Here is a 27,843-nt window from a genome sequence, read left to right as displayed (position 1 = left end):
AGTTGGTCAGATGGCCAACCAAGCAGCTGCGCAGCACAAGTCAGGCCAATTCCCGAGCAACACTACTGTCAATCCAAAGGGCCAATGCAATGCTATTTTCGATGGCACTCTGTCTCCAAAAGATAGGAGAATGAGCAAGGAGAACGAACAACCAAGTGAGGAACCATACAAAGCTCCTATTCCACTTAGGGAATACATCCCAAAGGCTCCATTCCCCCGTAGGCTGATGAAGAGGGAGGTGCTTGAAGAGCAATGTGCTGTGAAGCCGAGCAAAAAGGTGGATGCCAAGGAAATCAAGCTGGAGATCTCCCATTGCAAGAATGAGAAAAAAAATTGCCAATCCCGAGGAGACAGAGCATAGACGTATAGTGGATGAGCTAGAGAGACTACTTGAAGAATCGGACCAGCATGCACAGCCTCAAACTCTCTCAAAATTGCAGGATTCCAAGGAAAAAGAAGAAAATATAGTTGTTCACACCAAGAAGATGGGTGATGAGGATAAGAAAATTCCGCAGGCGACAGCTGTGGGCACTGAGCTGCCAATGAAACTACTATCGAAGAAGAAAGATCCGGGTAGCTTCACCATTGAGTGCGAGATTGGAGGAGAGCTCTTTCCCAAGGCTCTTTGTGATCTAGGGGCAAGTGTCAATGTGATGCCCATCTCTGTTTTCAAGCGGTTGGGAATTGGAGATCTCAAGCCGACCTCGATGGAGATTCAAATGGCGGATAGATCAAGAGTGAAGCCGAGAGGAAAACTTGAAGACATCTTTGTGAGGGTTGACAAGCTCGTCTTCCCTACAGATTTCTTGGTCCTCGATATTCCTGAAGATACAAATCCGCCATTGATTCTTGGTCGATCATTCTTAGCTACGGGGAGGGCTATGATAGATGTGCCCAATGGAAGCGTCGTCTTTCACGCAGCTGATGCACATGAGTCCTCTGTCTCTGTTCGTGTTAGGCGATCTGTCACGCCTGCTGCGTTTGATGTTCATTGAGACCATGAGGTATCGTCGAGCTCTAGACGTTAAATTAAGCACTTGTTGGGAGGTAACCCAAACCGTTTTCTTTGTTTTGTTTTCCTTTCGTTTAGTTTCTTTTTGTTTCTTTGTTTTCTTTGTTTTCTTTGTTTTCTTTGTTTTCTTTGTTTTGGGGTTTTTAGTGCAGCGTTGAGCTTGGAAGATGCGGGAACTCGCGCTTGGTTCATACCACCACCATGGAGCATGTTTTTTCTGTGAGTAGTGACACACATATCATCATCCCTCCAAACTTATTTTCGAACTTATGTTCTGTAATAAGTTTGGGGGAGGGTGGTGAGAGTAGATATGTGTATCACTTTTATCTTTTTGTTAGCTTTATTGTTTTATCCTGCTTGGTTGGTGGTGTGTGATTGTTTTTTAGATGATTATTGCTCCATTAGATTTCTGGTGAGATGCCAATGATGATTTCTGTGAAAAAAAAAATTGGAATTTGATCTTCTTTGATGATTTAAATATAATTGGAACTAATTTGCATAATTCTAGAGTGATTTTGACCTTGACTTTTGGACGTTGAATAAACCTGTGAGGATTTGAGCTATAACTGTTTATCATACACAGCTTATTCTTTGTTGTGAGTTTTGTCATGCATATGTAGTGATCTTCTAGAACTTGCCATGGTTTCTGTGTCGAGGTTGCTGTTGTGCCCAGGATTAGGATATGATTTTAGGCCATCTTTTGTTAGCCACATTATTTTCCCAAACAATATCCTTGAAAAAAAAAATTATCCTTTGTTATCCTCTTTGAGCCTATTTAGCTTTTATTCTTTAGCCGGATGATAGGGGGTGATAAGATATATGGGGATCTTCGTGTGGTGAATATTCATAGTGAGTTGTGAAAAAAGAAAAAGAAAAAAAAAAGAAAAGAAAAAGAAAAGAAAAAAAAAGAGAAAAAGAAAAGAAAAGTGTGAAGTCGAGTGTATATTGAGATATTTGTTTGAAAGTCGACTTTGTGTATTGGAAAGAAGTTAAAAGCATAAAAGAGTGTTTAGTTCTGTTTTGTGATGATTAAATCCCTTGAGTTTTGTTGATTATGGTGATATAGTTGGGTGGAAGATGGAATTTATTCCATGCTTGATTAGTGAAGCTATAAGGTTGGTGTTCTTGATCTATTTGAGTCACTTAGCCTATATCTCCCTACCTTAACCAATGTCCCTACATTATAACCCAAAAATAAAGACCTATTTGATCTTAGTCTTGGCACACTTTTAGCGATGGAGATTGTAGACGATTGGCAAGCTTATGGTAAGTGATCTGCATTGCATTGAATTCGATGAGAGCATACACGTCCTATTCCATAAAATTGAGAGTTGAGTGATATACATACCTTGTGAGATTCAATTGTTTGGAATGTCAAGGTTGATTTTGCTATAGGTTGTGTTTATTAGTGAATTTTGTGCTAAATTGTTAAGGATTTGAGAATTCTATTATCCTTTATTTTTCGGAGGCATCGATGAGCTAGATTTCTTACCCATTCGTGTTATTGATTGTGTTCTTCTCATTATTCGAGGACGAACAATGGCTTAAGTTTGGGGGAGTTGATAACACTCATGTTTCCATGGTTTTTAGTGTTCATATGATATTATTTTATAGGAAATTGAGTGTTGGATGATTGTTTTGTGCTTAATTTGCTTTATCTTTTGAAACATGATTCTTACTTGAACTTTGAAGGAAATTTCAGGTTTATTGAGTTCGAATTTGGAAAACTTATCTGAAATAGAAGTTGTATATCGTCTCGATACGAGTTCGTGAGCGTAAACGGATCATAAATCGGAGTTCGGACGAGAAAGTTATGACCAAAACAAGAAAGTCGCGCGCTGCAGCGAAACGGCGGCGACACCGCGGCGACCGGGCGGCGACCGCCGCCCGAAGAAGGAATTTTGTGACGCAGCCGGCGACCCAGCCGGCGACCGCCACGCAGCCCGCCGAGAAATCGGCGTGGCTGGCGATCGAGCGGCGCCCGCCGGGCGCCCGCCGCGTGCAGAAGGAAAATAAAGAAGGAGGCGGCGACCGGCGGGTGCCCGCCGTGCGACCGCCGCGAGTCCGGGTTTTTGCGTTTTTATTCGTTTTTCAAAGTCTTTTCGAGCTCAAACTCTGTAGTTTTACCCTGACACTATATATAGGTCTTCTTTGCACCTATTCAGGGTTCCGAGCTTTAGTTTTTTAGTTCTTAACATTCATATTTCAGTTTTATAGCTTTAGAACTTTTTAGCTTTCCAGTTTTCAAGGCTTGGATCAAGATTGAAGATTCAAGCCGCTACAATAGTTTTCATTCAGTTTTTATTTAATTTAGTTTTTACAATTGCGTTCAATTTAATTATGTTTATGCTTTCTTTTATTATGTCTGGCTAGTTTCCTTTAGCTGATTCTAGGGTTTGTAAATAGTTAATTAGGTTCATGTGATTTATTTGTTAATACCTTTGTGCCTTCCAGTTTATGATTCATAATTCCTGGTGCTTAATTTCTTGTGAATTATCTGATCAATAGTTTGCATGTTTAGCTATTCGGTTTGAGACCTAGCGGAGATAACTGTTTAGTGGATTCAGGAATGTATGATATGATTTTAACCTTGAGACCTAGCGGAGATAGGTGGATCATAGGGAGCTATTCTTATGAGCTATTGGGAGTTAGTAGATTTTCTTGAGACCTAACGGAGATAGATAATTTACTAATCTACGATCGTTGCTGCTCTAGCGAGAGTGATTGATTAATTAAGTGATCTCTCATCATAACTGGATTAAACTGGTACATAGGATTAATAGATTAATTATGTAGATTTAGTTAATGAATTTACTACCCTAGGATCAGTTGTCTTTATTATTTGATATTTCTTACGTGTTTAGATTTATTGCGTTTTAGTTTTAGTTAATTAAATCTTCTTCATAATCGTTTACCTGCATACTGTGAGAGTCTGTTTAGGGAATAGATAGAGTGATTTCGTTTTACAGTCTCTGTGGATACGATACTCTGCTTGCTATTTCTGTGCTACAATTACACTGTTTAGTTGCAATTTTTGTTGCTATAAAAATAGTGATCAATATTTTGCTTGTCAATGCGTGTTTGTACCCCTAATGTTTAGTTTTATGAAGATTTGATGTCTTGGTGTAGTTTTGGAGTAATTTTAGGAAATATCAAGGATTAATTGGAGGATTTTGAAGACATGGGATTGAATTACGTCTCGATAGGAATCCATGAGCGCAAACGGCGACCAAATCCGAGTCCGGACGAGGGAGAACGGAGCAAAACGAGCGGACTGCGCAAAACGCCCAGTACCCCGCGGTCACCACCCGCGGCCGCGGGGTGGGACCGCGGGTCAGCTGTCCCCGACTCCAGGAGACACCCGCGGTCACCACCCGCGGCCGCAGGGCGGGACCGCGGGTCCCTTGAGCATCCCCCACGTTTGAAGGCCGCGGACGCGGGCCGTGACCGCGGGAAAAGGGCGGGGCTTCCCCCAAGTGGGCCCCATACGTAATTTTGAGCCCTAAAACCCCATTTTCCCCCATTCCTCACATCATTCACCATTCCCACACATTTTCATCTTCCCCAACACTCCAATTCCAAACCCTAGCCTCCATTCTCTACCATTTTTCTCTCTTCCACACAAAAGAACAACTCCAAAATCAAATAAAGAAGGGGAAGACTTGGAAAGGAGCTCATCAATACTACATGATTGAAGATCAAGATTATATGTTTTTTCTATGAATCTCTATCTCTCTATATCTTTATTTATGTTTTCTTATGACTTGAGATTTGCTTTTATTATGAATATGTTTTTTTTTCATTTTTTTTTTGTTAGAGAAAATTGCCGCACAACCGAAGAAGCGGCACCAAAAAAAATTAAATGGATGATGGAAGGAATGAGTTGGTTGAGGAACTCCTACTACAATTGGCGATGATGCAACTTAAGTTGCGTGTTTTAGAAGCCAAAAGAAATTATGGGCAACCATCTCTCCAAGGAGTGTTCCAACCAACTCCTTCATATGGTGACTTTTATGACATGGGGTGCAATGCCATGGAGTGGCAATCACCATTGGAGTATAAGGACCAATTCAATAGTTGGAATTATGAAATATCTTATTCCACTCAAGAAGGCTTCCAAGGGGGAAATCGATACTATCAAGAGGAGAAATCGAATTCGAAAGACGATCTCCTTCAATGCTTCATAGCTACACAAGCTTGGATCGAAAAAAGTCTAGCAAAATCGGAGGTTATGCTAGAAGAGCAAAGAAGGTCTTTGGCTACCACTATGGAAAATCGAAAGCGAATTGATGATTTGTGCATGGCCATTAGCCTTCAAAATGGAACCTTGTATGAGGAACCAATGCCAATGCTAAGTGAAGAGCCTCAAGAAGTTGAAGAAGAGTATGAAGAAGATGAGGATCAATTCTCCAAACCCCTTGAAGTCGAGAGCCCAACTTTTCCGACACAACCTCTACAATTCCAAAAAGATGAAGATTTCACAAGCTTTAAAGAAAGCAAAGTCAAAAATTTTGTCGATCCTTACCTCGACACGGGCGATTCTATGAAGGCTTGCTTATTTCACTTTTATTTATCTTCATCTTTTGATTTTCACTTTGATTTATCTAATAAGGAATTGTTTGAGTGTGGTGGTACTCTAGATGATGAACGAGACTACCATGATGCCCGGGATGTCTCAAGAATTGCAAAGCCACCATATTTTTGGGTCGCTGTGGATGGAGCATGCAAATTTGATGAGAAATGGCCACCGCCTAAGCATCCACCTTGTTTGTGAGTACGAGACAAGTAACCATTTTCTCCTTCATCCAAACTTATTTCTCCTTTGTGTGAAATAAGTTTGGGGGGAGGGTGAAGATGGGTTACTTATCTCGTTTATCCGTTGTTTATTTATTTAGTTAGTTTAGTTTTCGAATAATGAGATTGTGTCTTGGTTTTTTTGAGCTTTTCCTTATCTTTTGTGTTTGGCTTGATTGTTGAAAAAAACATGAGTTGGATGAAGTGTGTGATGGGCTTATGATAATAATTGTTTTTGGAGAAATTGTTGTGTTTCACATGTGAATTTTTGCATGAAAAGTTTGAACTTTTGGTTAATGAGCTAAATGTTGTACCTCCAAGAACTTGAAAAAGAAATGAGCTTGTGAGAATTGAGCCTTTGATTGTCATACATTTACAATCTCATTTTGTTCTTGAGTGTAAATCATTTGAGCATGTGTGTTGATCTCTAGAACTTGCCATGAGTCCTCTCTTGAAAATAAAAGTAAATGTGTTGTGAATATTGAAGTGATTTAAGGTCATCCTTGTTAGCCACTTGACTTAAATTGTGTCCAAATTCTCATATGATCATAGTTTACCCACTTTGTGCCTTATAGCCTTTTTTGGAATGAACCAATGAACAATGGGTAGAACTTAGATTGTTGGTGGTTTCTTTGATGAAAATGGTTGGAAAATGATTGAAATTGCTTGTCAAACTTTGATTGAGTAAAAATCACTAGTCTCCTATAAGCTCGAAAATATATATATATATATATATATATATATATAATAAAAAAAATGAAAAAAAACATATTCATAATAAAAGCAAATCTCAAGTCATAAGAAAACATAAATAAAGATATAGAGAGATAGAGATTCATAGACAAATCCTATAATCTTGATCTTCAATCATGTAGTCTTGATAAGCTCATTTCCAAGTCTTCCCCTTCTTTCTTTGATTTTGGAGTTGTTCTTGTGTGTGGAAGAGAGAAAAATGGTAGAGAATGGAGGCTAGGGTTTGGAATTGGAGTGTTGGGGAAGATGAAAATGTGTGGGAATGGTGAATGATGTGAGGAATGGGGGAAAATGGGGTTTTAGGGCTCAAAATCACGTCTGGGGCCCACTTGGGGGAAGCCCCGCCCTTTTCCCGCGGTCACGGCCCGCGTCCGCGGCCTTCAAACGTGGGGGATGCTCAGGGGACCCGCGGTCCCGCCCCGCGGCCGCGGGTGGTGACCGCGGGTGTCTCCTGGAGTCGGGGACAGCTTACCCGCGGTCCCACCCCGCGGCCGCGGGTGGTGACTGCGGGGTACTGGGCGTTTTGCGCAGTCCGCTCGTTTTGCTCCGTTCTCCCTCGTCTTGCCATTTATCCTAACTCTCTATACTTCAATGTGTTATAAATAATGATCAACAAGGGCTTTCATAAGGTTGTAATGGGGGCTCTTTGGTGAGGTGAGGTGTTTTTAGGCAAATGACTCAAATCCCACAATCTAACAATCACAATGAACAAGTCAAATTCACCATTTCTCTTTTCTAATCAATCAATAACCAATATCCCCACATTTCTTCTTTTTCACCCTATGAATACTTATCAAGACCATGATTCAAAAGGCAAAATCACTCCCCTTTATACTCTTTTATTCAACACGTCTCTTCATTTTTCTTTCTTTTTCTTTTCGAGCTTATAGGAGACTAGTGATTTTTACTCAATCAAAGTTTGACAAGCAATTTCAATCATTTTCCAACCATTTTCATCAAAGAAACCACCAACAATCTAAGTTCTACCCATTTTTCATTGGTTCATTCCAAAAAAGGCTATAAGGCACAAAGTGGGTAAACTATGATCATATGAGAATTTGGACACAATTTAAGTCAAGTGGCTAACAAGGATGGCCTTAAATCACTTCAATATTCACAACACATCTACTTTTATTTTCAAGAGAGGACTCATGGCAAGTTCTAGATATCAACACACATGCTCAAATGATTTACACTCAAGAACAAAATGAGATTGTAAATGTATGACAATCAAAGGCTCAATTCTCACAAGCTCATTTTTTTTTCAAGTTCTTGGAGGTACAACATTTAGCTCATTAACCAAAAGTTCAAACTTTTCATGCAAAAATTCACATGTGAAACACAACAATTTCTCCAAAAACAATTATTATCATAAGCCCATCACACACTTCATCCAACTCATGTTTTTTTCAACAATCAAGCTCAAACACAAAAGATAAGGAAAAGCTCAAAAAAACCGAGACACAATCTCATTATTCGAAAACTAAACTAACTAAATAAATAAACAACGGATAAACGAGATAAGTAACCCATCTTCCCCGGCAACGGCGCCAAAAACTTGTTCGCTAATATTTTCACCACGCCGCAAGTATACGAGTAGTTGTAATATATGGAAGCAAGGTCGTATGCCACAAGGATTAGTAGTTCAATCTGATGATTATCCTAAGTCATTATGCTATAGCTATTTAGACTAAACAATGAGGTCATTGGTTTGATTATCTACTAATTACTTAACAAGTTCAAAGACAAATAAAGTCAAATAAGCAAAGTGGATTAATATGATGATTAAGATGATTTAGGGACTAGACATCAATGGATTAGTAATGGACCTCCTCCTGAGGATTGGCTCCGGTGGTCATCCATATGCGAGGATATTTTCCCGCCACATCAACCCGGCAATAGCCCGGATTAAGTCCTTTTCTGGTGTTGAGTTTCTCCCATCTGGATTGGTATATCTGCCAAACAGGAGAAATTTCAATCATGTTAATATCAATCTTAGATTTGCCTGTCAACGGCCTAAGACTGATCTCTCCCTCTTTTTCCCCAGAGGTGGAGGGTTGACATGTTGGTTCGGGCGGTGAAGCCTTAGCAACATCTTTTTCTCGAGGATCCGGTTTTAATACCTTAGCCTCAGAACTTGTGCTAGGGGTATTTGAATCCCCTGCTACAGGTAATCCGGCCTGTACGGTAATGCCTGCTTCGATCATGGGAGCCATGATCCCGCGCAGGAGCGGCTTGTGGGTTGCATCATTAAGATTTAACATCTTTTTGATACATTGTCGTATACGGTTAGACACTTTGGATTCATCATCCGTTTGTATCCTTCCCGCTTGTTTGGCATGGAGTAAGCACTCTTGCCATTCTTGTTGTAGCATCTCCAGGTTGTCCAGGAGCTGCCTCTGGTTCTCCATGATAGAGTCAACCTCAGTTGGCTCCATCTCTTGTTAAGAAATCTGCAAGAACATTATCATCAGATTTCAAAATGACAATATCAAATTCATAATATTGGCATTCAGCTTGCCATCTTAGTAATCTAGCCTTTTCAGGTTTAGATTCTATCTTTTTTGTTAAGAAAGCTTTAACATTAGTGTTATCAACTTTCAAAACGAATTTCTTAGCAAGTAAGAAGAGCGGCCATTTTTAAACGCCTTTCTGACTGCATAAAATTCTTTCTCGTTTATGTGCCACCGCACAGCCTCGTTGTCGGAGAAAAGACCGCTACAGTATCTGCAAGGTTCTTCTCCATATGGGGTGATCTTTGTGAGCACGGCCGCCCACCAGAAATCACTCGCGTCAGTGTAGAGGACCAGGTCATCCTCGTCTTGTGGTATTGAAAGTTTTGGGAGATTTTTGCAAATCTCTTTCAGCTTCTTCATACCCTCACGATGCTCCTCTTTCCAAAGGAATGGAACATCTTTCTTCAGTAATGGACTGAAGATCTTCCTGTGCTCTGCAAGATTTTTGATGAACATTCCTGCAAAGTTAACAACTCCGAGAAAGCTTTGGAGTTGCTTCTTTTCCTTGAGATCCTCCGGGAAATTCTGGACCTTTTCCACAATATGGTCTTGTAGAATAATTCCAGATTCATCGATCTCAATACCCAGAAACTCCATCTTCTGGGTGGCTATGACTGCCTTATTTTCTGACAGCACTAGTCCTTCTTGTTGGTTCATGAATGTTCTTTGATGCAATAAGAATGTCATCAATATAAACAAACATAAACGAAGAATAATCCTTAAAGAGATTATCCATTTTCCTTCAGAATATCTGAGGCGCGTTGGCTAACCCCATTGGCATGACATTCCAGACATAATGTCCTTGTGGAGTTGAGAAGGCTGTGAACTTCTTACTTCCTTCCTCCATGCGAATCTGGTAGAATCCTGATTTGCAATCGAACTTTGAGAATACCCTTGCACTTCTAATGCAGTTAATAAGGTGTTCTCTGCTCGGGATGAAGTATCCATCGAACTCAAGAATATCATTAATCCCTTTATAATTAATGACCAATCTTGGCTTTCCTCGCTTGATCTCCCCATGATTCCTCACGAGAAATCAGGACTACTGTAGGGTGATCTTCCTTCTTCGATCAGCTTTAAATCAAGGTGTTCCTTGATTATACTCATCATATCCTGTTGATCTTGAGGGTTCATCAGGATAGGTCTGAATCTTACGAACTCATGCTCCTTTCCAGTTTTAGCTTTCAAAGTAGCTTTGAGCTGGTTCTTGTCCCACCATGCCAAAGGATTCTCATGGTAACACTTCTGAATCCTTCTTTTGACGTCGGCAATGGACACTTGTTCTTCTTCTCTGATATCTTTGTGTGATATCAGGGAGACTTTGAGGATTTGAGTTTCCTCCTCGGAGAGATCTGGGAATCCCTCAGTTCTGCACTTGAGCAAAACTTCTCCGAATCTCCGTTGATCTTTCATTTGTGGTCGTCGGAGTCTGCCATCATCACCACGCTTGCTGCGGAATTTGATTGGCATCGAGCGATTAAAAGCTCCATTGAGCCTCTGCATAATGATCTTGTGGTCACAATTAGTTGTGAACACTAACCTCCTGGCTTCATTGTCCTGTGTGTACCGCTTGAAGGTTTGCAGAAAATTATTTCCAAATAATATATCTGCTCCGGTATCATGGAAATATATCGGTGGAGTCTTTACCTTGTACCAAGGTGTCTGTCCTGCACCTCCGATTAATATTTCCGTCTGTTTTACTCCCTTTGATAGGAGTAAAATCTTTTTGGAGAAATCCATTCCCGCAATTCGAGGCAGTTCTTCTTCAACTTCTGTTGGAAAGACTCCTCGTTTTGCTGTACAGATTCCTGCTTCTGAATCTACATAAGCAGCAAAATATTCTGCTTTGAACTTCTCATATAACATCCCAATAGAGATGTATATCGAGAATGGACTTGTCATCAAATCAGCAACCTCTGTCTGCCGATCGTAATCTCCATTCCACTTGCTTTCCACGACCATGGTTGATATTTGTCGAGAAAATTGCGTCCTAAGATCAGAACGTCAGTTTCTTGTCCGGCTTGGCCTTCGACTTGGATTTCAAAGCCTCCGACCTCCAAAATTCCGATATATCGGTTGCTCTCTGGATTTGCCAAATAATACAACATGTTGCAAGGAAAATTATTTTCCTTTTCGGTTGTATTGAATCTTGTGGAAACCCTTTTCCATCCTTCGGGACATTTGAGCTTAACCCTCATGTCTGGAACTGGTATTTCCTGAATCGTCTTTCTCTCATAAGATGGAGAGAAACTTCTTGTTATAGGTCCTGAAGTTAGCCTATTTCCCTGGAATGATAACCTTGGTGCTCCCAATCTGATACTCTGATTATGGCTTAGCACCTGCTTGTCTCCTACGTCGATGTCGATTTCCCTGATCTGGGGAATCTCCACTCGATTTGGATTGACTGCCTTGGCTACCTCCTTAAATATTTCTGGAATTTCAATAAATTCCTTTCCCAGAAATAATTTTGTGTGATGGGAATTTGATAAGGCATACGAGACTTGATATGTCAACGAGTATGGCCTATTTCCTCTCGTCATCAGATCCTTCCTTTTATAGTCCTGATAGAGTGTCAGGGCTCGGCTGAAGGATGAATCCTGTAGATTATAAGCGATTTGTGGATACATCGGGTCTTTGGACCATTTATTCCGAATTCTTCCAGAACATGGTTTTCGCCGTTCGATGTCCTCCACTTTTTTCTGGATATCACGCAAGAGGGTTAGTATTTCCTCTTGTTTTAGTGATATTTTGCTCATCTCCATCGGTAGTTCATATAGCTTGACGCCATAATACTCCACCGTTTTCTGAATCTCCCGCAAGTTGACGTTGTCGGAAGAATTTGGCTCGATCTTGTGGTAGCTTGGATAAGCTACTCCAGCTTTGTCCTTTAGTTCCATCAAGTATGATATTGATGGAGGTAGGCTCTAGCTTGTCTGTTTGCCGATTTGGCCTCGGCGTTCTCCAATAGGGCATCAAGACGCTCCTGGATGTTCGTAATGATATCACGAACGGTCTCTTGGTCCTCAGTAATGTTGAGCATAAGTGCTCGCCAATACCATCGTAATTCACCCATTAGGTGACTAGCCTTTCTTTCCAAAATTTGGAAAGATATCCTGTATACAAGACATCTCGGACATTCGTCCGGATCCATTCCAATTCTTATGGAGTCTCCTCCCACATAGGTTAATCCCATAGGTTAATCATAAAATAAATTAAATATAATATAATTCCTCAATTAAAACCCGCTCTGATACCATTTTAGGCGAGCGTGGGTATGCATATGTAGTAATTAGGGTATTTTGAAAAGACAATTCAAAAGGTGGGGTTGTTGTGCAATTAAAAATGTGATGGGGTCAATTTTACATTATTCAAGAAAAACAGGGGTATAATTTGAAATAGTCAAAAATAGGTCCATGGGCAAATTGAACACAAATCAAAGTATGCGATATAATTTGGATTTTTAGAAGTTCATGGGGAAAATGGATTTTGAGCATAGTTGGTGATATTATACGCAATTATCCCTATTTAAAAATATAAGTAAAATTTGTGAAATAACTAAATTTGTTATATCTAAAACGTACAATTACCATAGAGCTTTTAGAGGGAGAAAAAAAAATTATTTAGCTCCGTGTCAATTACCATAGAGCTTTAAATTGTTACGGCTCCCAAAAAAAATCTACTTGTTAGCCCACCTCGCATTATTTAGCTCACGTGCCATTATATATTACTATTATAAATAAACAAATTATTACCAATTTACCTAGAAAATAAAATATATGGAAACCATAGTTGGCAAAAATTGAAACTCCTTGTGAAATCTTTTTTTTTTTTATCGGGCAAAGTCATGTTAGAAGTTAGTAGTTAGTTCGCCATCCACTCCAAGAACCACCTTATCTCTCCATTCACCAAATCCACCTTATATCTCCAATCTCCAATTCGCTCCCAAGAGAGATCGAACCCGGGTCACTTCACTTAAGTGAGGACCTGGTGGCCAGTGGGCTAAGCCCCGTATTAACTCCTTGTGAAATCTACAAGACAATATTTACCAAATCTATTTTTGGTAAATTTTTTACTAATAATAAAGTGAGACTCTTACTCCACTCACAACACATTCAATTACTTTATTAAAACTCGTATTATTTAGAAATTGATAGTTTTTACATAGACGGAGGGAGTATAATAATGCAATTTATTTTAATTTTACTCTTAGCTCTTCCCATAACCCTCATCCTCTACTTCAAAACCCTAAACATGCCAAACAAGAACTCCCTCCACCGGGCCCACCGCGGCTGCCGCTCATCGGCAATCTGCACCACTTCGACGGCCGATCCCCGCACACGTACCTCGGCCGCCTCTCGAAGCAGTACGGCGCAGTCATGTCCCTCCAGCTCGGACTCCGGCGCCTCGTCGTGATCTCCTCCGCAGAGGCAGTGAAAGAGATCATGACATCGCACGACGTCGTTTTCTCGAGCAGGCCGGCCCTCGTCGCCCTGAGGAGGCTGTTGTACGACGGCCTCGACTTTGCGTTCTCGCCCTACACGGAGACGTCGAGAGAGATGAAGAAGATCTCCACCGTGCATCTCTTCAGCGCGAAGCGAGTTCAAACTTTTCTTCCAATTATCAGAGATGAAGTGTCGAAGATGATGGAGAAGATAGCTAGAGACGCCTCTCTCTCCGCCGCCACCGATTTGAGCGAGACGATGATGTTGTTTGCTGCTAACACCGTCGCTAGAGTTGCATTTGGGAAGAGATATGGAGAGAAGCAGCGTTTCGTCGACCTTCTTCACGATGCAGAGGCTGTTCTTGGAGGTCTATTCATGGAGGATTTCTTGCCTTGGCTTCGCTGGATTGATAATCTCTCTGGAATGGCGGCGAAGCTGGATAAGGTTTTTCAAGATATGGATGCTTTCTGTGAAGAAGTGATTGAAGAGCACATGAATCCGAATAGGCCGAAATCTATGGAAGGAGACATTATCGATGTTTTGCTAAGGATGGAAAGAGATGGATCGGCTTCCTTTGATCTCACACTTGATCACATCAAAGCACTACTTGTGGTAACGTTTTCTCATATTATTGCTTCAGATTTTGGGCTGATCGGATTCGGGTTAGTCTTATCGGGTTATTGGGTTATTCGGTTACGAATCAGTCGAGTTGCAATTTTTTCGTACTAAAAATTATCGACACTAACACTAATCTTTCGGGTTTCGTGCTAATCATATAGTGTTAATTGTTAAAATATGAGCGTAACTTTCAGTTGTTTTCATAAAAAGGACTATATGTTACGAAATTTGAGAACGAGGACTATATGTTATGAAATTTGAAAATGACGACTATATGTTATACTCTTATTTAACGTATCAAAATGAGGTCTATAGCTTCCATTACGGACCGAAATAGGAGTGTAAGTGTAAAAAATTGAAGTTGTAGTCATCATTTTCAAATTCTATAGCATATAGTCCTCATTTTTAAATTTTGTAACATATAGTCGTCTTTCTAAAAACACTTAAAGTTACGGTCTTGTTTTAACAGTTAGCTCAATTATATAATTGTAACAATATTTTTTCTAAATAATTATCATTTTCTAATTTTTACATGTAAACATCTAAAATAAATACACAGAGAATCAAATGATGAGTATAAATTTTGAATATTGAATCAAAATACATTTCACAAACATACGACAAAAAAGACCATATTTTTACTAACTTTTGGAAACCAAATAATAAGTCAAGCCAACTCACTCATTTTCAGGTCAGTCCTATTGGGCTCAGGCTATTCGAGTTATGATTTTTCTGGAATATATATAAATTTATTCGGACTAGATTGACATTCCTAGCTATTTACAGGGTATAATAGTCGGAGGCAGCGATGGGACTTCAGCTGCTTTAGTGTGGGCGTTGACGGCGTTGATAAAGAAGCCTTCATCGATGAAGAAAGTGCAAGCGGAGATAAGGCAATTGGCCGGAGAGAAAGAGATGATCGATGAAGAAGATATAAAGAAACTCCCATATTTTAGGGCAGTTGTGAAGGAGACTATGAGATTGTATCCATCAGCTCCACTTCTACTCCCAAGAGAGACTACCAAGAAATGTAGGATAAATGGTTATGAAATTGAAGGTGGAAGTATGGTGTACATCAATGCTTGGGCTATTGCAAGAGACCCCGCCACGTGGGAAAATGCAGATGAGTTCTTGCCGGAGAGATTCTTGGCGGCTGAGATCGACGTGAGGGGTCAGAATCCGACGGTGATTCCGTTTGGATTTGGCCGGAGAGGGTGTCCCGGGATCGGGATTGGTATGTCTCAAGTCGAACTTGCATTGGCAAATGTTTTGTACAAATTTGAATGGGAATTGCCTCATGGAATGAAGGAAGAAGACATTGATTTCGATTCTCAGCAAGGATTGGCAATGCATAAGAAGAATGCTCTTCGCCTTGTTGCCAAGGTTGCGATATAAAATTGATCACATCCGTCGTTAACGCGCGCCAACGCCAACGCCGCCTTTTTCAACGATGGATTTGTTTCCGTCGCTAATATCCGTCTTTAATGATCGAAAAATGGTCAATGTTCTAATTAAATAAAGAGGTTGTCTGAAACCGGTTTTATGGTGAAACCGGCTTAAGATGATACTATTTCAATATACAAATGAGACTTTAAAATGTTAAAGTATCATTTGTATATTGAAGTAGTGTCATTGTGAAGCCAGTTTCACATGAATTTTTGTGTTAAATAAAAGACTTGGCAAAATGTTCTCAACTGTTGTAACCAAGGATAGTATTTGAAGTAATTAATGTCATTATTGTCATGTGTGCTTCATGGAAATAGTAAACTAGGATGCATGGGATTTTGGTTGGGCCTCATTCCCTTTTCATTTATTTCTTTATAATTAATTAATATATATTAAGTTATTAATTAATTGTCAATTTTAGGTTGATTATGAATTATTAATTTTAATTAAGATTTGTTAATCTCTAATAAGGATTTTTAATTTCCAATAATTAATAAATTTCTTAGCGATTTTTTCTTAGCTCAAATTACCCCTATAAATCTTACTATATAGACATATATATAAACATGTCCTACCTAGCTTTACTAATGTAGTTTGATCCCATTCGTTTCTAGTGTACTCAATGTATCATTTAAGTCGGGTAGTTATATATACTTGATTAGGTACGCCTAAAAAGTTAGTCGTTGTCTAGCTTTCAGCTATTCTCCATTGATGAGGTTTTGGGAAGATGTAGAGGCTAAGTATTGTACATCTTAACTTCATATAGTGGATAATTTTCCCTGGGCGAGGCCCCTAGACGTAGGTTGTTTAACCGAACTGGATTATCATTCGTTGTGTTCAATCTTTTGTACTCACATTCATTGTTACAACACACCTCACCACATATTTTATGGATTAGTTTTTTTTTTCTTTCAATAAAAATCAAAGCTCAATTATCAAAAGTGAACAAATCGCGATCTTTATTGATTTTTATGTAATTTATAAAATTAATAATCTCAATAATATTTTATTTTCCAACCAAATTTCTTAGCTTACCCCTATAAAATTTTCCTCTATTTATTTTCACTTCAATGCATAGTCCAATGTAATGAGACACCTTTGTGGTTTTTTCTATTTTAACATCAAGTATCAACCTCTCAAACAAACCAAAGAAAGAAAAAATGATGTCACTTGTTTTGCTCTTGGCTCTTCCCATAATCCCCATGATCATCTTCTACTTCCAAACACAAAACCCTAAACATGCCAACAAACCCCATCCACCGGGCCCACCGCGGCTGCCGTTCATCGGCAACCTGCACCACTTCGACGGCCGGTCTCCGCACACGTACCTCCGCCGCCTCTCGGAGAAGTACGGCCCCGTCACGTCCCTCAGGCTCGGATTCCGGCGAGTCATCGTAATTTCCTCAGCAGATGCAGTGAAAGAGATCGTAAAATCCCACGACGCCGTTTTCTCGAGCCGGCCGCTTCTCGTCGCCCTGCGGAGGCTGACGTACAACGGCCTCGACGTCGCGATCTCGCCCTACAACGACGCGTGGAGGGAGATGAGGAAGATCTCCACCATCCATCTCTTTAGCGCGAAGCAAGTTCAATCTTTCCGCCCCGTTTTCAAAGACGAGGTGGCGAAGATGATGGAGAAGATTGCTCGAGACGCCGCCTCCTCCGCCGTTGCCGATTTGAGCGAGACGATGATGTCGCTTTCGAGTAACACCATCTGCAGAGTTGCGTTTGGGAAGAGCTATGGAGATGAAAGGTATGGGAAGAGCCGTTTCCACGATCTTCTTCGCGACACTCAGCCCCTTCTCGGAGGTTTTTTCATGGCGGATTACTTGCCTTCGCTTCGATGGATTGATAATCTCTCTGGAATGGCTGCAAAGTTGGAAAAGAATTTTCATGAGATGGATTCTTTCTATGAAGAAGTGATTGAAGAGCATATGAATCCCAATAGGCCAAAATCTATGGAAGGAGACATCGTTGATATTTTGCTTGGGATTAGAGAAAATGGATCGCTTTCGTTTGATCTTACATTAAACCACATCAAAGCACTACTTATGGTATGTAAAAATTTGGGTTAATTGCTTATAGATACACGAACTATACTTAAATTCCGATTTTTAATATTTTTTTAAAATTTGACCCTAGGCCAAAGTTCATTGGCTAATACTTGATTGTCTGGAGTCCGATGGGATTGTCTGGAGTCCGATGGGTAATCCGAATGTACCGTAGAAAAGATCTTAGAGAGCGTTTACTTTGAATGGTTAGTTTCGATAGATAAAATTAGTAATAAAAACTAAGACCATGTTTAGTTAGATATTATTTTTGTAATGATACTTATATTTTTGTGTTTTGATCACCTAAAGTGGTCGGAAAATGACATGAAAGTTGATGGAATGAAACTCAATATTTTTTCTTTTTTCCGACTAATTCTGGCGACCAACACCAAACTATATTGGTTAATTAGAGAGTTATATACTTCTTCCGTTTCATTATTACTTACTCACTTTTCTTTTTCATCTGTCTCATTAATAATGATATGATCCAAAAAAAGAAACCATCTTCTCTCCTAAAAAGTTGTGGGCTCCATCACTTTTTATCCTTTAATCATTCTTCTTCTTAATAACTATACCAAAAAGTAATGAGCCATTATAAATGAAAGGGAGGGAATATATATCAAGAGGTTTTCAGCGGTACATTCGAATTCATGTCAATCGAACTCCAGACAATAAAGTTATGATTTTAGACAAGAACGTTGTGATTAGATCATAGGTCTTGTTTACAGAATATAATAGCCGGAGGCAGCGACACGACTGCGGCTGCTTTAGTGTGGGCGCTAACGGCATTGATGAAGAAGCCTTCTTCGATGAAGAAAGTGCAAGCGGAGATAAGACAATTGGTCGGAAAGAAAGAGATGATCGATGAAGAAGACATAGAGAAACTACCATATTTGAGGGCAGTTGTGAAGGAGACTCTGAGATTGTATCCACCAGCTCCAGTTTCAGTCCCAAGAGAGACTACTCAGAAATGTAGCATAAATGGTTACGAAATTGAAGGTGGAACAATGGTGTATATCAATGTGTGGGCTATTGCAATAGACCCCGCCACGTGGGAAGACGCGGATGAGTTCTTGCCGGAGAGATTCTTGGAGGCTGACCTCGACGTGAGGGGTCAGAATCCGGAGGTGATTCCGTTTGGATTCGGCCGAAGAGGCTGTCCCGGGATCGGAATCGCCATGGCTGAAATCGAGCTTGCATTGGCAAATGTTGTGTGCAAATTTGAATGGGAATTACCTGTTGGGATGAAGGAAGAAGACATTGATTTCGAGGTTCTGCCTGGAATGACGATGCATAAGAAGAATGCTCTTCGCCTTGTTCCTAAACTCGTGATTTAGAGGGCGTTTGACTGGGAATGAGATTCAGTGTACCACACTTTATGTCCCACTTTGTGTCTCATTTTCAATTTTATTTATTTTCTTATATATTTTTTCTTTAATTTCAACTTTATATGCTTTAGTTTAATTTTGTGATTATTAACTAGGGTTTATTCCATCCATTTAGGGTATATAATTATTTTTTATCATTTAATTTCACTTTTATTAATTAATAATAGGTTGATAAATTCAAAGTCATGGTATATACTTTTTAAAAAATTTAATTTTTTAAAATAAAAATTAAATATAATTCATAGTATCATAATAAATTTTATTTTTATAAAAAATATTTTTAAAATAATAGATATAAGAATGGGACACAGTGGCACACATAAAATTGTGGGACACTGGATCTCATCTCGTTTGACTGAGCTTATTTTAAAGAAACCTTGTAAGGTTGAACAGCTTATAATATGTAAGTTTTCAATAGCTTATAATAGGATTGTAAACGAATCAAATATTTTTACTCGTTTGAAATTTTGATATTCGTATTCGAAATTATTCGATTCGTAGTCGATTACAAATATTCGATTTGATTAGTATTCAAATACGTATATGAAAACATGATATTCAGTTCAATATTTAAATATTTACATAAATATATATATGATCTTCGTACTCTCTCGTGAGCATGTTTTATTTTTGGGTTAATTGCCGGAAAAATCATATACTTTTTCGAAATTTGGTTTTTTCCCATGACAAAAAAAACCTGAACAGAAATCCATGAATTGAACAATTTATTGCATTTTTCCCCCGCGTCTATTTTCCGGCGAAATTGAATCCGAGGTGGCAATCGGAATTCCAGCATGTCATCGCCGGCAATTAAACGACGTCGTTTCATGATTTTTTGACAGTTGAATTAGAAAATCTTCAACGCCCATGGACGACAAAGAAGAGGAGCCACCCCCAGAAACGCCCGATCTCCCCACAATCTCCAATGAAATCGACCGCTACATCTCGTCGCTGGAGTCGGGCGGCGACGCTGCGCCCATCGTCATGGAGAAATTCCTGATGCTCGTGGAGGAGAAAATGGACGGCTACGATTCGATGGAGAGCCACGTGAAATGGAGGCGCCTGAGAGAGGAAGACGCGGCGTGGTTCCTGGACGCCGTGGATCGAGTGACGTACAAGTACGCCTACACGATCAACCGCGCCGGCAGCGTGGTGCAGCGCGCCATGTCGTATTTGGAGGGGGAATTGAAGGTGCTGCTGGAGGAATACACCGCCGACGACGCCAACATCACCTCCGATCTCATCCGAATTCACCACCTTCGCCAAGGACCAGTTTCCGGCCGAGCGGAATTTCTTGGATTCCGTCTTCCCGGCCCACCCCACCATTCCGGAGACCCTCTTCCGCGGCCTCACCTGCGGGATCACCAAGCACATCCTCAAATTCGCCGAGGCCGTGGCAAGAAGATGGAGAATTTTCGATGCTTAGGGCTGCTGTGAGGGTTTTGGGTTTGAGGTGAGGTGGAAAATTAGGTGTTAGGGTGAGGTGGAAAATTATGGTTAGGTGGCAGCCACGTTGGATCGGACCTCCATCGGAGATCGCCGAAAAATAGACGCGGGGGAAAAATGCAATAAATTGTTCAATTCATGGATTTCTGTTCAGGTTTTTTTTTGTCATGGGAAAAAACCAAATTTCGAAAAAGTATATGGTTTTTCCGGCAATTAACCCTTTATTTTTTGTATATGTGATCTTAGCTTTCCTTAAGGTCATGTCTCTTATTTATAGTGAAGGTCCTTGTTGTGTGAGCACCTTTTTAGGTTTACTAGCAAAAAGAACGTACGTTGTACATGTAATTAGTGTTATTTTAATTGATAATCTATTATTTAAAAAAATTCATTACTTTTATTAGATTATTTATTGGATGGATATATTTATTTTATAACCTTATCAATAGCTATAGATATAAAGTATTCTTTATAGATTTGGGTGACAAATAAATGTATATCACAATAGATTTATATTTTATAAATATAATAATAAATATATAACAGAGGTAAAATAGGCAATCCACAAATTGTTTCTATTAGTATATATTATTTATCTTGTTACTCATTGGTTGCTTGTAGGTTCATTTTAGATGTAATGATTAATCCAATGCGATATTTTTCAGTTTAAGGGTTCAAACACGTGTCCAGTAATTCCGAAAGTTAGTTACAGTCCTGACAATTTTGGATGAATCCTCATAGCAAAACCTAATGTTTGCATAAATTTCTTAGCATACCACACTATAAATCATACAAATTATTGACTTATGTCACATATATTAAACCTACCCTAACCACATTTATTAAGTGTAGTTTTCCCATTCATTTCTAGCGTAATAGAATCAAGTATTCTACTCAAATATAGCATTCAAGTCCGATAGCAATACTTGGAATCTTGGTCAATTATCATACAATAAAATATATAGATTGAAAAACAAAAGATCGGAAAATCTTGATCAAGACAACCACAATAACTAGACATAATGCAATTTCTTTTGATTTTGCTCTTAGCTCTTCCCATAAATCCTCTACTTTCAAACACACAAACCAAAACTCCACTGGGCCCACCGCGGCTGCCGTTCATCGGCAATCTGCACCACTTCGACGGCCGGTCTCCGCACACGTACCTCCACCGCCTCTCAGAGAAGTACGGCCACGTCACGTCCCTCAAGCTCGGATTCCGGCGAGTCGTCGTGATCTCCTCAGCCGATGCAATGAAAGTAATCATTAAATCCCACGATGCCGTTTTCTCTAGCCGGCCGGCTCTCGCTACCGTGCGGAGGTTGACATATAACTACCTAGACGTCGCATTTTCGCTCTAAGATTGAGTTGACCCGAGATTAATTTTGTCATAGGGGTAAGCCAAGACTCATAAACCAAGACTATTCCTATGTGGCATTGTTCCAAGATTGAATCATGGGTCGTATCCATCCAACCGAATAAGATATCATAAGATTAATCTAATCTAATCCTTTGAACCAAACGGCCCTTAACAACATTAGGCATATATATGATCATTATGTAAAAGAGGGTAATCGACGATCATTACTCATAAAACCTAATGTTTGCATAAATTTCTTAGCTTACCCCTATAAATCATACAAATTATAGACTTATATATGTCACATATATATAAACCTACCCTAACCACATTTATTAAGTGTAGTTTTCCCATTCATTTCTAGCGTATAGAATCAAGTATTCTACTCAAATATAGCATTTTTAGTTCGATAGCAATACTTGGAAGTTCTTGGTCAATTATCATACGGTAAAATATATAGATTGAAAAACAGAAGATCGGAAAATCTTGATCAAGACAACCTCAATAACTAGACATAATGCAATTTCTTTTGATTTTGCTCTTAGCTCTTCCCATAATCCTCATCCTCTACTTTCAAACACATAAACCAAAACTCCCTCCACCGCCACCGGGCCCGCCGCGGCTGCCGTTCATCGGCAATCTGCACCACTTCGACAGCCGGTCTCCGCACACGTACCTCCACCGCCTCTCGGAGAAGTACGGCCCCGTCACGTCCCTCAAGCTCGGATTCCGGCGAGTCGTCGTGATCTCCTCGGCCGATGCAGTGAAAGAGATCATGAAATCCCACGACGCCGTTTTCTCAAGCCGGCCGGCTCTCGCTACCGTCCGGAGGCTGACATATAACTACCTAGACGTCGCGTTCTCGCCCTACAACGACACGTGGAGGGAGATGAGGAAGATTTCCACCATCCATCTCTTTAGCACGAAGCAAGTTCAATCTTTCCGCCCCATTTTCAAAGACGAAGTGTCGAAGATGATGGAGAAGATTGCTCGAGACGCCGCCTCATCGGCCGTCACCGATTTCAGTGAGACGATGATGTCGCTTTCGAGTAACACCATCTGCAGAGTTGCGTTTGGGAAGAGCTATGGAGACGAAAGGTATGGAAAGAATCGTTTCTACGATCTTCTTCGCGACGCTCAGTCGCTTCTCGGAGGCTTTTTCATGGCGGATTACTTCCCTTCACTTCAATGGATTGATCATCTCTCTGGAATGGCTGCAAAGCTAGACAAGAATTTTCAAGACATGGATTCTTTCTATGAAGAAGTGATTGAAGAGCACATGAATCCAAATAGGCCAAAATCTATGGAAGGAGACATCGTTGATATTTTGCTTAGGATTAAACAAAATGGATCTTTTTCCTTTGATCTTACACTAGACCACATCAAAGCACTACTTATGGTAAGTTTTCATATTTTGATTTCAGACAAGAACGTTTTGAACAGATTGCAGGTCTTGCTTACAGAACATAATAGCCGGAGGCAGCGACACGACTGCAGCTGCTTTAGTGTGGGCGCTGACGGCGTTGATGAAGAAGCCTTCGTTGATGAAGAAAGTGCAAGCTGAGATAAGGCAGTTGGCCGGAAAGAAAGAGATGATCGACGAAGAAGACACAGAGAAACTGCCATATTTGAGGGCAGTTGTAAAGGAGACTCTGAGATTGTATCCACCAGCTCCACTTTTACTCCCAAGAGATACTACCAAGAAATGTAGGATAAATGGTTACGAAATTGAAGGTGGGAGTATGGTGTACATCAATGCTTGGGCTATTGCAAGAGACCCCGCCACGTGGGAAGACGCAGATGAGTTCTTGCCGGAGAGATTCTTGGAGGCTGACCTCGACGTGAGGGGTCAGAATCCGGAGGTGATCCCGTTTGGATTTGGCCGGAGAAGGTGTCCCGGAATAGGTATTGCGATGGCTGAAATTGAACTTGCATTGGCAAATGTTGTGTGCAAATTTGAATGGGAATTGCCTCTTGGAATGAAGGAAGAGGACATTGATTTCGAGGTTTTACCTGGAATCACAATGCATAAGAAGAATCCTCTTCGCCTTGTTCCTAAACTGGTGTTTGTCTAAATTTATATGCCTATGTGATGTAAAATATGATGTTATTACCCACTATTTTAACTATGTTCTAATTAGCTACTTCCAAATTCCAATACCCTAGGAGTTACAATGCTTTCAACTACTATTGTAAAACTCTAGAGAGAAAGAAAAAAAGAATATTTTATCCCAAATTGTGAAGCTCTCCACATATCATCTATCAACATATAAATTTGTACAAGTATTCACTCAACTGATCAACATTATTTTCTTCTATGTTTTCATCCATGTCTTTAGTTGATCCTCTCAAGCAAAAAGAACACAACTGCATCTATCCAACACAAGAAGTTGCTATTAAGATTGCAAGAGAGCCAAAAAAAAAACAAAAAAATTTATGAAACACTCTAAAAAGAAGCAGTGATTCATCCAAAACAGAAAATCCTGGATGAGCACAACTTACTTATATCATAATCATCATAAATCTTGACATGGAGTAAATCAATGCACTCAATAATCTGTCATCAACAAATGAGCGAAAAAGGAAATCTATATCCAAAATATACAATAATTTAATACCAAAATCTAAAGCAACCAGCTTCCACACCGAGAGCACATATTTTCCTGTCATTTTTCCAGTTTTTTCTCTTTTTTTGGCCAGATATAAGTTTTAATCACATAGTAACATTGATGCAAGCTTCTATACTCAACAGATTTCTCACTAAGTAGTCAGATATATGTGCGCACACCCAACTGCAGAGAGGGGCATAGTAATTCTAGTTATCTACCAATAAATACATAGCATGCAGACTCAGAATGAAGTTGAACAGAACATATTTTAAGCTGATGTTTCCAAAAATGCAACATAATGTTTTAAAAGCATGTTCCTCTGGAAATTCTGATTTTCTCAATTTGATTTCAGTTGAGTCTTCAGTCTGCAGTTCACAAAAAAAACATACATAGAATGATGGAAAATCAAAGCGCCCCTCATATTGATTGAATTTGATCAAATTGATTGAAAGGTGGTTTTTTGCATATAAATTAGCAATATTCTTACTCTCATGATCAAATCACTGCAATACAATTCATTATTCAGAATGATAATCTCCAACGCACCAGCAAAAAGATGTCCTCTTTAACTCTTTCCAACGTTAGCAGATATTCCGTCTCAGCAATTCCAAGTCACCAACACAGCAAACAAAATTATCACCAAGCCTCCTAATTCAATAAATCAAGCCAACTGGAGTTTTGGGAACTTATAGAATCAACCATCAGAATATTTGCACAAGGAAGAAATCAAATTCACAACAATTTTGACAAATTTGTTCAAATTAGAGTGCTATGCAGTTGTACAATAAAAAATCGCACAGTATTTCACCAGCAAGAAGTCCATAAACAACAGTCGATACTCGAAAAGATTAATCATTCAAAATGGAACAGGATACCAAGATAAGAACTATATGTATTTCATTTCTCTGCCATTTTATCTATTCACATAATAGGTCTTCTATATCAGCGTCTTCTACATCGCATAAGCACAGTACAAGATATATAGAGCAAACTCATGAGCAAAAGATTAATTTCCTGAGCTTCAAAAGATATTATATACCAACATCTAAAGGCTGTTAAAACAGTCTAATAGTAAGTATGCACGCAAGACATGCTGCGGAAAGATAGACCCAAACATACAAGTTTAAGGAACAGAGACTTTCAAGACCTTGCAACCATGCTACAAGAACGAGCCAAACGATACGTCAAGCTGCCTCCGTCTAGTGTTGGCTCTCCCTCGATAGGTTCAACCTCATACTGCTTTCTGCAGCCTGGACAACGTGCATCCTCCTCAAGTATTCTCTTGTGACAGAAAAGGCAGAGCCTGAAACCACATCCACAGGGGAGAAAGCTTGAATCAGTGTAGTCTAAATCCTCAAAGCATATCGGACATGCTGTGGGGATTGGTCCAACATTTTTACAGACCCATACTGATCCTCGGTCTAAATGGCGCTCGGACTTCAAAGGAAAACTATACTGCTTGGTTAAATTGGGTAAGGTCTGGGGACGACAAACATCATCTGGCCTCCAAGCACAGCAATTTACCAGGGCCCTCTGGTTAGCAGCTCTTCCACTCCCTGGATTAGCACTTGCTGTATGGATCCGCGGGATACTAATCCCCGAAAACATCTGGTCCCTCACATCCACCTGAGAACCAGACTCTGTAGAATGGTCCTGATTCTTTGAAGGAGGGGAATCTTCCTGCTTTTCATCAGTGGCAGCCAATGCATCAGCAACGGACTCCCAATCATCCAAGCAATCATCATCACCAGCATCCCCTTCATCTTCCTCGCTCATGTGTCCTGAACAGGAACCATTAGTACTGCTACTGCTGCTGCTGCTGCTACTCGCAGTAAAATTGGCCCCGGAATCATTGCTGCCCGAAACACTACTGGTGTGGCTGGTCGGGCTGTTGGACTGCAAGGACTCCGAGTCACTGTAATGATGCATTGATGATCCATCTCCATAAATCCCCTCCTCGCTTCGCGTCTTTATCTCCAGTTTCCCTATCGGTTGGCTCCTGTGATTTTCTAAATGCACAGATGCCCCAATGGATGCAGTCCCTCCACCATTGGCTTCCCCCTTACACTCACCCTTACTCTTCACTGGTAGCAAAAAACAATAAAACAACCCAATTCACCAAATGTAACCAAGTACAATTATAAATATAATTATTGCAATAATAATTCATTTGACATGCAATAACTAATGGAAAACTAGGGATCTTGAATATCGGAACATTCAATTCAAGTCTTTATTTGTGCATTCAGAAAAATAAAGTTACAAAAAAAAAAAAATAGAAAAATCACAAACCGTGAGAAAGCCACTGCTCACGACGAGCATCAAGCTTGCACTGCTTCAATTTCGCCGAGCGGTTTGCCTACAGTTTCCAATTAACAAAAAAATCGATCTTAGAAACTGCAGAAACAAATAATTTACCACAAATTCTACAGATTCAGATAAAAAAATATCCACAATTAACTGACAAAAAAGAATAGAAACTGACGAATTCGCGAAACCCCCAAAAATAAGGGAAATTGGAAAAAATGGAAAGAAAAATCAAAGAAACGATCAAATACCGACCAAGAAAAACTTCCCCCCAAATAAATTAAGATGCCGTCCCGAAAATTCACACACGAAAATGAAACAGTTTATCCTAATTTCAAATTAAAGATATTCAAGAAAATCCAATAAATCACGCAGATAGCAAAATGCGCGTACAAACATTCCCCCCCACAAATCGAAACCGACAACAAGTAATGCGCACCCTCTTCTTCTTGGCGAAATCCCTGGGGTTCGATGAGGCGATGGAGGCGTTGGGGATCGAATCGGAAACCATGGCTGAGTCAGCTCGTTGCAGAATCTGAAAAACCCTAAACAGATTGATCGGAGAAACGGATGGAGAGAGAAAGCGCTAGATATAGAGAGAGAGAATGTGGATAACGGCAACTGCTCTGCTTCGCTCCAACCCTTTCGTTTTTTCCTCTTCCACTCTTCAAACCAACAAGCGTGAGCTGCACAACTGGAAAGCTGTATTACATAAATACTCGCCTTTGGACCATTTTGCCCCTCCTTTCCCACTTATTTTTCAACGCCAACCACCAACACTCCTTCGGTAATCCCTGCTGATCCGCGGGGGCTTTTTCGTCACACTAATTTTGTACAAATTTTATTTGATTAAGGAAAATGATATTTTTGTACGTAGGTAATGATAATTAATCTCCATAGTTTCTTTGCGTTTCGTATATCAAATTATAATTAATTAAAATAGTGGGCCTACTCACAGAAAAACATATTTTCTTTTTCGATTAACTTGTGAATTTTATTTTACTCAAATCAATTAATATCTCAACTTTCAAAGGTAAATTTGTAACGTAGGACAAAATATGTAAGAAGAAATATGTACAAATCGATAAAGCGTTTATTTTTCTAAAT

The 27,843-nt window shown here is 39.8% G+C and overlaps 3 protein-coding genes and 1 pseudogene across 3 annotated transcripts; 3 read left to right on the top strand and 1 right to left on the bottom strand.

The window, feature by feature from the left end:
- Positions 1-13,257: 13,257 nt before the first annotated feature.
- On the top strand, positions 13,258-15,530 carry LOC130998707 (cytochrome P450 71A1-like; annotated as a pseudogene).
- A 1,140-nt stretch (positions 15,531-16,670) lies between these two features.
- Positions 16,671-18,966, top strand: LOC130998706 (cytochrome P450 71A1-like). Its single transcript, XM_057924118.1, has 2 exons — positions 16,671-17,632; positions 18,358-18,966. Exons 1-2 carry the CDS (start codon positions 16,742-16,744, stop codon positions 18,964-18,966), a joined length of 1,500 nt encoding a protein of 499 aa, XP_057780101.1. The 5' UTR covers positions 16,671-16,741.
- A 3,266-nt stretch (positions 18,967-22,232) lies between these two features.
- LOC130999251 (cytochrome P450 71A1-like) lies at positions 22,233-24,993 on the top strand. The gene is made up of 2 exons (XM_057924761.1): positions 22,233-23,219; positions 23,284-24,993. Exons 1-2 carry the CDS (start codon positions 22,338-22,340, stop codon positions 23,893-23,895), a joined length of 1,494 nt encoding a protein of 497 aa, XP_057780744.1. The 5' UTR covers positions 22,233-22,337; the 3' UTR covers positions 23,896-24,993.
- A 308-nt stretch (positions 24,994-25,301) lies between these two features.
- LOC130999252 (uncharacterized) lies at positions 25,302-27,432 on the bottom strand. The gene is made up of 3 exons (XM_057924762.1): positions 27,176-27,432; positions 26,722-26,788; positions 25,302-26,513 (listed from the first exon to the last, which is right to left on the bottom strand). Exons 1-3 carry the CDS (start codon positions 27,245-27,247, stop codon positions 25,570-25,572), a joined length of 1,083 nt encoding a protein of 360 aa, XP_057780745.1. The 5' UTR covers positions 27,248-27,432; the 3' UTR covers positions 25,302-25,569.
- Positions 27,433-27,843: the final 411 nt, after the last annotated feature.

This window comes from Salvia miltiorrhiza, chromosome 8 (assembly GCF_028751815.1).
Source record: "Salvia miltiorrhiza cultivar Shanhuang (shh) chromosome 8, IMPLAD_Smil_shh, whole genome shotgun sequence".
Taxonomy (NCBI): Eukaryota; Viridiplantae; Streptophyta; class Magnoliopsida; order Lamiales; family Lamiaceae; genus Salvia; species Salvia miltiorrhiza.
The sequence above is the reverse complement of the archived record's forward strand: the minus strand, read 5'-3'. Positions and strand labels throughout refer to the sequence as shown.